Consider the following 12,691-nt stretch of genomic DNA (forward strand, 5'->3'; position numbering starts at 1 on the left):
AGTTTTTCATTGTGAACTGAACGTACGTTTATTTCCATTTCACTGTGAGGTGGAATCATGACATTACATAAATACTAATTGGTGTTAACTACTCATTTCTTTAAAGTAGATCACAGCTATTTAAAGCTACAGTGGGTCATAAGTTTAGGTATAGGTATTACCTATGCACAAGTATAAACTGCCTCGGGAGACACAGCAGAACGTTTGGAATATCGGTATAGAAGGTACAGCTTGCGCAGGAAGGACAGGCAGGGAAAAATGGAAGGACTTGTTGCCTCGTATATAAAAGGTGTATACACTTGCATTGAGATTGAGGTGGAAATAGGAGACAGACTTGTTGAGTAAGTAAGTAAAGTATAAAAGGGGTAAAAAACCAAGGGTGATGTCATGGTAGGGATCTATTATAGACTATCTAACCAGGAAGAAGAGGATGCGGCTTTTATTTAATAATTAACAAAATCATCCAAAGCACAGGACTTGGTGATGATGGGGGTCTTCAACTCCCCAGACATCTGTTGGGAAAATAAGAAAGCTGGGCACAAACTATCCAATAAGTTCTTGGAATGTATTGGAGAAAATTGTTTATTTCAGAAGGTGGAGAAAGTCACTCGGGAGAGGCTGTTCTAGATTTAATTTTGGCAAATAGTGAGAAACTGGTTGAGAATTTGAAAGTGGAAGGCAGCTTGGGTGAAAGTGATCATGAAATGATAGAGCTCATGATTCTAAGGAATGGTAGGTGGGAAAACAGCATTATAAAGATAATAGAATTCAAGAAGGCAGACTTTAGCAAACTCAGGGAGTTGGTAAACAAGTCTAAGGGAAAACAGTTCAAGAGATTTGGCAGTTTTTCAAGGAGACATTATTAAGGGCACAAGAGCAAACTATCCCACTGTGTAGGAAAGGTAGGACGTATGGCAAGAGACCAGCAGGGTTTAGTCAGGAGATCTACAGTGATCTGAAACTCAAAAAAAGAGTCCTACAAGAAGTAGAAGTTAGGTCAAATTACAAAGGATGAATATAAACAAATAACACAAGTACCTAGGGACAAAATTAGAAAGACCAAGGCACAAAACGAGATTAAGCTAGCTAGAGACACAGAGAGTAACAAGAAAACATTCTACAAACACATTAGAGGAACAAGGGAGACCAAGGACAGGGTAGGCCCATAACTCAATGGGGTGGGAAAGATAACAACAGAACATATGGAAATGGGAAAAGTATTGAATGCCTCTTTTGTTTCAGTTTTCACCAAAAAAGGTTAGTAGCGATTGGACATCTAACATAGTGAATGCCAGTGAAAATGAGGTAGGCTCTGAGGCTAAAATAGGGAAAGAACAAGTTAAAAATTACTTAGACAAGTTAGATGTTTTCAAGTCACCAGGGCCTGATGAAATACACCCTAGAATACTCAAGGAGCTCACTGAGGAGATGTCTGAGCCATTAGTGATTATCTTCAAAACTCATGCAATACGGGAGAGATTCCAGAGGACTGGAAGAGGGCAGATACAGTGCTAATCTTTTAAAGGGGGAATAAGGGCAACCCGGGGAATTACAGATCAGCCACCTTAACTTCAATACCCAGAAAGATAATGGAGCAAATAATTAAGCAAACACCTAGAAGATAATAAGGTGATACAAAAGTCAGCATGGATTTGTCAAGAACAAATCACGTCAAACCAACCTAACAGCTTTATGGATGGGGGGAAGTGGTAGATGTGGTATATCTTGACTTTAATAAGGCTTTTGATACAAACTAGGGAAATAGAACCTAGGTGGACTACTATAAGGTGGGTGCATAACTGGTTGGAAAATCATTCCTAGAGAGAAAAGGAGTACTTGTGGCACCTTAGAGACTAACAAATTTATTTGATCATAAGCTTTCGTGAGCTATAGCTCACTTCATCAGATGCATGACGTAGCTCACGAAAACTTATGCTCAAATAAATTTGTTAGTCTCTAAGGTGCCACAAGTCCTCCTTTTCTTTTTGCGGATACAGACTAACACGGCTGCTATTCTGAAACCATTCCCAGAGAGTAATCATCAGTGGTTCACAGTCAAACTTGAAGGGCATATCGAATGGCATCCCGCAGAAATCAGTCTTGAGTCCAGTTCTGTTCAATATCTTGATAAATGATTTAGATAATGGCATAGAGAGTACATTGATAAGTATAGGTTTCAGAGTAACAGCCGTGTTAGTCTGTATTCGCAAAAAGAAAAGGAGTACTTGTGGCACCTTAGAGACTAACCAATTTATTTGAGCATAAGCTTTCGTGAGCTACAGTAGCTCACGAAAGCTTATGCTCAAATAAATTGGTTAGTCTCTAAGGTGCCACAAGTACTCCTTTTCTACTTATAAGTGTGCAGATGATGACAAGCAGGGAGGGGAGGGGGGTTGCAAGTGCTTTGGAGGGTAGGTTTAAAATTCAAAATGATTTGGACAAACTGAGAAATGGTCTGAAGTAAACAGGATTAAATTCAATAAGAACAAACGTGAAGTACTCCACTTAGGATAGAACCCATCAGTTGCACACATACAAAATGGGAAATGACTGCCAGGGAAGGAGTAGTGCAGACAGAGATGTGCCAGGGAAGGAGTAGTGCAGACAGAGATGTGGAGACAGTGGATCACAAGCTAAATATGAGTCAACAGTATAACACTATTGCAAAAAAAAGCAAACATCATTCTGGGATGTATCAGCAGGATTGTTGTAAGCAAGACACGAGAAGTAATTCTTCCACTCTACTCCACGCTGATTAGGTCTCAACTGGAGTATTGTGTCCAGTTCTGGGAGCCACATTTCAGGAAAGATGTGGACAAATTGGAGAAAATCCAAAGAAGAGCAAAAAAAAAATGATTAAAGGTCTAGAAAACGTGACATGAAGGCTTCTTCAATTATTATCAATAATAATTATTTCTGTTACACCAGTCAGGGCCCCACTGTGTCAGGCACTATACAATATACAGGAGACATCCCTGCCCAATAGCACGTACGGTTTGAGGTCCTGTCTACATTGGGAGTTTTGTACCAGTGTAGCTACCATGATGTAGTTGCACCAGTATAAACCCCTAGTGTACAAGCACAGCATCACTGTAATGCGTGACTTGTCCATGGGGAGCAAAAGTTGTTCCCATTACATGGGCTGTGTGAAGTGAGCTGATGGTATCAGTCCATTTCCTGCTGGACAAATGACCACAACAGTTTATACTAAATTACATCCCTTCTTGGCAGTCTCCAAAGTACAGGCACGTAGTTACTTGGAGACTGAACTCTCCTTGTCACTCTCAAGATGGTCCCCACATTTCTGGTTGCAGAGAAGTTTGCATTTCAGACCTCTGTTCTGTAGCCAGAGAACCTCAGTCTTCAGGGCTGGGCAAGCTGACCCCTTTCACGCACACTAAATTTGCTAAAGGACTCACCTTTTGCTTCAGGCTTTTCCAGAATAAAAATAAATCTTTTTGATGCAAAATTTTGGTATTCTATTCCACATTCTCAACAAAACATGTTGTTAATCTGTGTTCTTCAGAGCAAATTTTGCCTGTTTAAACTGGCCCATGATCATTCAGTTCATTATTGTATTCTGAATTTAACAACTTCACTGACTGCAACCTTGCCAGAGACAAGGGCTGATGATTCTGCATAAACCATTTGCTGCTGCTAATCAGTGTCACATCCAGAGCCTGCAGTTTGCATGGTGTGCCTCCTGACATTAATGGGTTATTTATTTATATATAAAGGCATCAGTCCTGCTGATAAATGAAGGCACGGATTATATGGGCACTCTGCTCATTTTTAGTAACCAAAATTAATATTTTGCTTTAACTGGGTAACCTACAATAAAGCTTTTCAGCCAAGTGTAGTAGCCACATATGGGTTTTAATAAAATAGATTCCATAATCTCAGATCAGCCTCCAAGGCAGTGTGACAATTATTAGAGTATTGTTTAGTTAGAATTAACTTGCAGTTGACATAGATCTCTGCAGTAGATGAAGCTAGGAACAAACACTTACTCCCAGTATATACTGGCTGTATATCTTAACAATACTGGAATCTGACTGTCCTATGCATCCAAATTTTCAGCTGCAGCAGAGAGGCTCCTCTTCAATTTTGCATGCAGCAATGATGACACCTAATGGTGGAAACATTTTTTTCAGCTGTGCAATCCCCAGAGCTTTTGCCTTTCAAGCCATGGTTCTAGTAATTAAACAGAGAGCTACAACTTTACTAAGCTACTAAAGAATTCACTCCAGCACTCCCTCCCTCCCTCTCTCTCTCCTGTCACCAAGCAGTAAATTAATCAGACTGAAATGTTTGGGGTTCAGGTGAAGCCCAGGGAACAAGCATGCTGTTTCACTCTTCATTTAATTCTTTCTGATTTAAAATGGATATGTGCATTCTAAGTTGCTTTAGATCTAGTCTGTGGTTTAAAGTTGTCATAGCTGCTATTCAGAGCAGGGACTGTCCTGCTGAAGCGAAGTGTCAACTTGCACTACTAAGAATAATCCCTGAGGGAGTGCTTCTAAAGAGTGCACAAAAAAAGTTTCTCTAGATTTCACTGGCTTGTACTAGAATGTGTATAACATGGAGGTGAAAACTTCCTTTGGAGATTCCTGACTGCTATTTGTGAGCTCTGGTGCATTTGCAGAACTGTTGATACTCAAAGAAGATTTTCAGGACCATATTAAGGCATACACCGTTAAGTAATACACCCTCATTTACAGACAGAATTTGCTTATTTACAAGCAAATACTCCCTTTTTACTGGAGTTATAAAATGCTAAAATATGATGTTGGCATTAATACAATAAATGAAATATTTAAACAATTAAAGGCTCTGCACATTTTAATATTTAGGCGAAATTTCTGGTATCTTTTTGTTCATCTGTGTCTTTCTAGGAACCTAGATCTTAGATTAAGGGTCCATTGTGATGAACTGCTGAACACCCACAAACTTCCATTCCATTAATTTGCAAACTGGATACAATTAACTTAGGCTTCAATAGAGACTGGGAGTGGATGGGTCATTACACAAAGTAAAACTATTTCCCCTTGTTTATTCCTCCCCCCACCATTCCTCAGACGTTCTTATCAACTGCTGGAAATGGCCCACCTTGATTATCTCTACAAAAGGTTCCTCCCCTCTCCCCCTCTCTCCTGCTGGTAATGGCTCACCTTAAGTGATCACTCTTGTTACAGTGTGTATGGTAACACTCATTGTTCCATGTTCTCTATGTATATAAATCTCCCCAATGTATTTTCCACTGAATGCATCCGATGAAGTGAGCTGTAGCTCATGAAAGCTTATGCTCAAATAAATTTGTTAGTCTCTAAGGTGCCACTAGTACTCCTTTTCTTTTTGCGAAACTTCCACTGGGTTTGTCTTAACTAGGAAAAATGTCTTGAGTTTCAGCTGTGTTTTGCCAACACATTAGCTAAACCCAACCTAAACTTGACCTTTTTCCTAGTGCAGATTCAGGGTGACACTGTTAGCTCAATTTTAGCTTGTCTGTTATCATGCATCTATGCTAGGAAAAGCATCAATTTAGCTCATGTTAGCTAAGCCTGACCTACATGTGACAGCTTTTCCTAGACAAGACATGCCAACCAACTTTAATAGGAGTCGAAGGTACTTAGCGCCTTATTGACATTTTTAAATACCATATCTCAGAGATAATATCAGATTTCATTTGGAGCACATAGTGTACAGAGAACTTGATCTTTAGCTAAATGACCCCCCGCCCAAAATTACTTCTCATGTGTCACCAACTGCTTACCAAAATACACACTTGGTCAGTCTACTTTCTCTTTACATTGTAATGGTGAGTACTTTAATCATTCACCTGCATGAAAATTGACTGGAAGAAAATACAGACAAAGATATTTCAAGAACACCTTAGAACAGCCATACTGAGTCAGACCAATGGTCCATCTAGCTTAATATCCTGTCTCTGACAGTGGACAGTGCCAGATGCTTCTGAGGGAATTAACAGAAGAGGGTAATTTTGAGTGATCCATCCCCTGCAGTCCAGTCCCAGCTTCCAGCAGCTGGAGGTGTAGGGCTATCCAGAGCATGGGGTTACATCCCTGACCAGCTTGGTTAATAGCCATTGATGGACCTATCTTCCATGAAGTTATTTCTTTTTTTGAACCCAGTAACTTTTGGCCTTCACAACATCCCATGGCAATGAGCTGCACACATTCACTGTACTTCCTTTTATTTCTTTTAAACTTATGTATTGAATAAACCCAAATTGTCAAAGGTTTAGTTTTATCTCAATGGTTACATTGTAGAAACAAAGCTAATTTTACACTTTGAAAATGTTTTAATTAACGTTAAGAAATAGATACAGGGGAAGGAAAACAAACAAACAAAAACCCTTACAAATCGCCTAACCATGCAATTTTTGGTTGTCTTCAGACTTAGTTTAATTGCCCTTAGGCAAGGTAACAGTCCCTCTTGCAATAACAATCATTCTAACCTACCTTTCTTACATCTGAGCTCTTTGGTTCTGTTGTCCAAGTTATGATTCTAGACACAGCAAGTCTGGTCTCACTGGAGTTCACAAAGTCTGTTGGGTCCATCTGTCTTGCCAGGGACTCAATGTACTTCAGAATTGCAACTTTTACCTAAGAAATGTAAAAGGAGATTGTCATCCTTTGTTGGTGAGATGATGGAAAGTGGACATCTCTCAAAACTATCCTGTGCCAAATAAAACTTGTAAGCTCATCTCTGCTCTATAATGACCCATAATGAAAAAGAAATATGAATTGGACAATCTTACAGCTCATTGGACAGGTCTAGACCACCATCCTGCACGTAAATGACTAATGGAGACAGAGTACCCTTCTGAAAATCTGTTAGAAAGATATACATAGTTTTATGGAAAACTCCTATAGAATTTAATAGGGGCTAAACTATAGGGTTTTACAGAAATTACTCTAAAAACCTACAGAATTTAATAGACGATCTATAAAATTCTGTAAATAGAATACAATTAAATTGTATAGGATTGTGCAAGACACCAACAGGAAAGTTATAATTTTCTCACAAATTAGATAGGATTTTTACAAGAGGCTATGAGCTGGTAAAAAGTAAAAATTATTTCTTCACCTATTCCATAAAATGTATTTGCATGTCATATTTCAGAAACAAAAGGAACCTTCCACCCATACTGACTGCTTGAGAGAATGCAGCCTAGCAGTCGCATGTACAGGGTAGCATTGTCCGTCTGGGCAAAAACTTTGGACTCTTGCCTTAATTAAGACTTTTTTAAATGCCCACGGTTGGGTTTCCACTAGGCCCTGAATTCCCACTTATGGCAACAGTGTTCTCCCTCCCTTTCATAAGACACCTTATGCACTACTGCATGCAAAACAAAGAATACATGATTCCTGGAGTTTCTGAAGTTCATTCACCTTTGAAGTAGCCACCTTGCACAGAACTCTCTACACACACCCAAACATATTCCTTTGACGGAATGTAGTATCTCAGATAACAAAACAAATCTCAGTCTAATGTTTCTCCTCCAGACCATATTACCTCTGTCCCAAAGAGACCCATTTATATCATGGTTGGAATTAACAAGATTCATCTGCCACGAAGAGAGTAAACCTGCATTCCTATGAAAGCTCCTAGAACCTGCCACTTTCCTTCAGTTTTGGGACCTTAATAACTTGACAATGTCCCTGCATAAATTCTTTGAAGCACTTAAGTGATTTAGGAGAATAGATCCCATTTTTCAAAATGACCTAGGCATTTAGGAAACCGAAGCACCATTGATTTCCAAGTGAGATTTTCAAAAACAGCTTGATTTCAGTGGGAATTCGGCCCCACAGCTCATTTGAAAACCTCCACTAGGTGTAGGGTTGCCAACTGTCTAATTGCAGAAACCCAAACACCCTTGCCACACCCCTACCCTCACTGAAGCCACGCCTCTGCCCCACCCTGCTCACTCCATTCACTGCCCATTCTCCCCCCCACCCTCACTCACTTTCACAGGGCTGGGGCAGGGGGTTGGGGCTGAGGGGTCCAGAGTTGGGAGGGGGCTCTGGGCTGAGTCTGGGGCAGGGGGTTGGGGTGCAGGAGGGTGTGCAGGGTGTGGGCTTTGGGAGGGAGTTTGGGTGTGGGAACAGACTTAGGACTGGGGCAGGGGGTTGGTGTGCGGGAGGAGGTGAGGGATGCGGGCTCTGGCCAGGCGGCTCCCAGAAGCGACTGGCATGTCCAGATCCTAGGCTCAGGGGTGGCCAGGCGGCTCTGCACACTGCCCCTGCCTGCAGGCACCGCCCCCGCAGCTCCCAGCCAATGGGAGCTGCAGAGTTGGTGCTCAAGGCGAGGGCAACATGCAGACACCCCCTGGCTGCCCCTGTGCCTAGGAGCCAGAGAGATGTGCTAGTTGCTTCCCGGGGCCGTGCGGAGCCAGGGGCAGGTAGGGAGCCTGACTTTTCCCCGCTGCACCGACTGGATTTTTAGCGGCCTATTAAAATCTCTCAGATTGGTTTCAGTAGCCATCGGAAGATCAATTCCAATTCCAGGAGATTCCTGGCCAATCCGGGAAGGTTGGCAACTCTAACTAGGTGCCTATCTACATCTTTAGGTGCCTAACTACCTTACAGAATCTGGCCCTTCTGCACTTAGGGTAAGTCAGTTTTGAAAATGGAACTTAGACATTTTTGAAAATTTTACCAAAAGGTATTAGTACATGTTAATTATTGCAAAATGCATCAAAAATATTGTTTTTTTATAAGTGTCATATTATACATGTGCTTTCAGGTAGTTATTTTTCCTGTGAATATTAGGTACTCAAGTATGATGAAGTGTTTTAAAAAACATCCTGAGATTTAAATGGACCGTGTTTATGTCACAATGCAAAGGTTTTCATTGCTTACCTTGAGGTTTGGTGTTTGGGTCTGATCTACAATAAATCTCATCAAAATATTAAACTGCTGATCAAATGGAAAAGAATCTCTATTCAGAGAGGAAATAAAGATTTCCATTATTATTAGAACAAACACATTTTAATACATTTAACTTACAGAAAAAAAACACTAAAAAAAAAATCACAGAAATAGCCTTTAAATATTAAAACATTATTCTGTGAAATTCACCTGTGTTTGACCAGCTACCAAGTGGGTTGAATACCACAAATGTAAATGTGTTGAACCAATTATTCATTAACACTGGTGAGATCTGTCAAATCAATATATTCACAGAAAACTACTCAGCCTGCAATATGTAGATCCTTCCTGCTTTTGTTGCCCTGTTCTTCCTTTCCCCACTTTACGTTACTCTTTCATTTTCTTATCTATAGCAGATCATGTTTTATCTTTTCCTGAGTGAGCTTTGATGATTGATTCCTATTTTCTTTCCCTCTCTCATCTCCTTCTTGTCAAGTGGATTTTAAAAGCCCTATACAAATTAACCCTTCATGGTGCCACCTCTACCAGAGTGTGAAAATGCGGTACATGTGACATCCTTGGGTAGGCAGCATGCTATAGTGGATTGAATATGCACGCTAGGAGGCAGGAACACCTGAGTTCTTATCCTCACTTTGCTACTGACTTGCTGGATGTTCATGAACAACTCAGAACTTAGTATTTAGGCACTTTTCATTTTCTGAACAAATGACTAGTGTTCATCATCCAAGCTGGGAGAAACAAAAAAGTGCAATCAAACTTTAAATAGGAACACAAGGAAACAAAGCACATTAGATTTCAATGTTCTTTCACTTTTAATAATGTAAAGTGCTAAGAGCAAGGTAAGTATATTCACTTTTTTATTATTATTATTATTTGTATTGCCGTAGCACGTAGGAGTCCTAGTTATGGGCCAGGAACTCATTATGCTAGGCACTGGACAAACACAGAACAAAAAGATGATTTCTGCCCCTGTTTTAAATATATAACAAATGATTCTGCTTTCCTTTTCATTAATGTAAATCGGAAATAACTCCATTGAAATCAATGGAGTTAAGTAATGTAAAACTAGTGCAGTTCAGAGGAAAATCTGGTCCATTATTTTAACCTGATATTGGGAACTGGAATCTGCTTTGTTATACTGGTGAACATCCAGACTAACTTCACTGGGAGGTTAGTCCACATTGACACAGGGTGAATCTGGTCCACTTCTTGAAACAAGTGTGGGATGCAGTGTTTCTGAAACGTCCATCCATAAAACAAAGCAGGCCTAGGAGGTGCACCACAGGTGATGGATTTAAGCATCCCTAGAACTTTTGCATATCGTACCTTGTTACATCCAGAGCTTTCTGAACTTTTGCCTGCACAGATCCTAGCAAGTCTGCTCCCATTTTCTTAAGTAACTGCGTCAGGAGAACAAAGAGCCAATCTTGCAAGTCGTCCTTATGGATGATGATGAAATCTACCAGGGTTTCTAGAAACATGCTGAAAACCTACAAATAAATGCAAATTTTAAAAAGGGGGAAATTACTTTTTTAATCAGAAATGATCACAAGAGAAAGTCTACAAAAAATCTGGGTTTTAAAATGATTTTGTTATAGACAGTTTTATGAATGGATGTTCTCAGTGAACATGTTAGCACTAGAAATCACTGGCATTAAACATCCAGGATGTGCCGTATTAAAATGTCATACTAAATAGATTAAGGAAGAGGGAATGAATACACTTACTCTCTGTTGTGAGTTCCACCGCAAAGCAGGCCATGCAACAAAACAAACCACTCGTTAGTACACATAGTGAATCAATGCTGACTGCTCTGGTGCAATTTTTCAGTGGATTCACAGATGGCTTATAAAAACTTTTACAACATCTTTCTTTTTTTTTTTTAATCATAGTTTTTTAAATATCATACATCTTGGGCCAAACCCAGTCTCCTTACTCATGCAAGTAGGGCCTTTAAAGCCAACAGGTATACTCAAATGAGTAAGGATAACAGAATTAGGTTTTTTTGTTTGTTTTTTACATGTGTATATATGTGTATCCCTTTGTGAATTTATGAAATGAATGTTTTTTTCTCTTCATTCTTTTTCCCCTCCCCAATTCATTGCAATATCTATGGCGCAATCCCACAAACCCCTCCCAAATGCTAAATGTATTGAGCATGGATGAGCCCCTAGTTAGCAGCGACAGGCCAAATTCTGATCTCAGTAGCATTGGTGGAAATCTGGAGTAATTCACCTGTTGTTAAATTTGTGTCATACATAATGAAGTCAAATTGCAATGAAGTCCATAAAGTTACCCAAGATTTACACCACTATAACAGAGAGCAGAATTTGGTCTAGGTTACAATAGTCTAAAACTTTTCACAAATTGCAAATGTTGTTGCAAACATAAATAGTCACCCCTGACCCTAGCAATGCCACATCGGACAGAATTTTAAGAGCCAAAATTTTGAGCTCTTTTGCACGGGAACTGCCAGACAGGAGCAGACCAGTGGCCCATCTAGTCTAGTGTCCTGTCTCTAATGGTGGCCATAACTAGATGCTTCAAAGGAAGGTCTGCAGTAGGCACATATGGAATAACCTCTCCACAAAGGAAGTTTCTGCCTGACCCCCACCAGTTAGTGTTGGTTTACTACATGCTCGGAAGCACTAGGATTTATTAACCTAATTATTTCTTTTAAGCCGTTCTAACATAACTGTGGATATTCTCATCGGGTATATAAATAGCTAACCTTCTGGCCACAACGTATCCCAAATCCCCCAGTGGGGAGATCTGTCCCAAGCAGTATTAACTTTTTCAGAAAAAATGGAGGAGATGATATACACGCCTCTGTTCTCACACCTTCCTGCCCCTGCTTGCATGGACAGAGTACCACAGCATCTGAGAGGGGTTTGTGTGTGTCCTGGAAGGCACTCAAGACCCCGTTAGAGAAGGAGAGATTGGTAGGTCTATGCAAAGGTAGGCCCACTGCTTGGAAGAATGGTGTTACAAAGATGGTGGAGTGCTCATATGATTAACGTTGCTTTAAACGTAAAATTATCAATATAAGGTCACCCTACAGCTTTCATATTGCTGCTTAATACATATAAAACTACCATTCATACTGTACGAAGGCCATGGCCATTTAGGGCTTCATAGTGCCACTTTGCTCCATATCATGCCCACTTACCATAGAAGCAGAAATAAAATCCAGATCCTTCTCTTCCAAGGTCTGGATTCTGCAAGGTGATAAGTGCCTTGAAAGGGGCTGAGCATCCAACTCCCAGCAACTTGCAGGATTGAGGCCCAAAAGCACAGAACCCTACCACTTGAACTAATGGAGGGTCTGTAACATACATGTCATCAGTTCCAGTTCCATCCAGTAGAGGTCACAGGCACAAATACACAATTACCCAGATCATGACAACATAACTGTACACGTTGTAAAGAAAGAGAGTAAGCCAAAAATGCATTACCTTGCTGTGAGGGTCAGCAAACATGCGCGTAAAGATCTCACACAGCCGTTTTAACTCCACTCGGCTAAAACACACAACAAAACGTTATGTTAAAGCTAAATCTTTTACTCACAACAGAGTAGACTAGAACCGTCGTTGAAAACTGAAAAAAGATTGAGATCTGATCTTTTAAAATAGACCTGGTTGACCTAACTTATGTCAGCATATAGCTGCCACAGTAATTACATTGTTTATGTGTGCCTACACTTTGCTCTTTTGTGTGGGTGGTGGGCATCGTCACCAGGAGCCCTTGTGTATTGTACCTTCAATGGGGGGCATTGT

General features: G+C 40.3%; 1 protein-coding gene across 1 annotated transcript in view; it reads right to left on the reverse strand.

The window, feature by feature from the left end:
* CLASP1 (cytoplasmic linker associated protein 1) overlaps nucleotides 1-12,691 on the reverse strand; it is a 266,679-nt gene that overhangs the window by 48,775 nt on the left and 205,213 nt on the right. The window contains exons 27-30 of the mRNA XM_084643407.1: nucleotides 12,371-12,434; nucleotides 10,242-10,405; nucleotides 8,886-8,964; nucleotides 6,483-6,626 (exon numbers count right to left, since the gene is read on the reverse strand). Of these exons, the coding sequence (XP_084499533.1) occupies nucleotides 6,483-6,626; nucleotides 8,886-8,964; nucleotides 10,242-10,405; nucleotides 12,371-12,434 (451 nt within the window). The remainder of the gene's footprint in view (nucleotides 1-6,482; nucleotides 6,627-8,885; nucleotides 8,965-10,241; nucleotides 10,406-12,370; nucleotides 12,435-12,691) is intronic.

The sequence above is a fragment of the Lepidochelys olivacea genome (genome assembly GCF_965140295.1).
Source record: "Lepidochelys olivacea isolate rLepOli2 genome assembly, chromosome: 11".
Classification (NCBI taxonomy): Eukaryota; Metazoa; Chordata; order Testudines; family Cheloniidae; genus Lepidochelys; species Lepidochelys olivacea.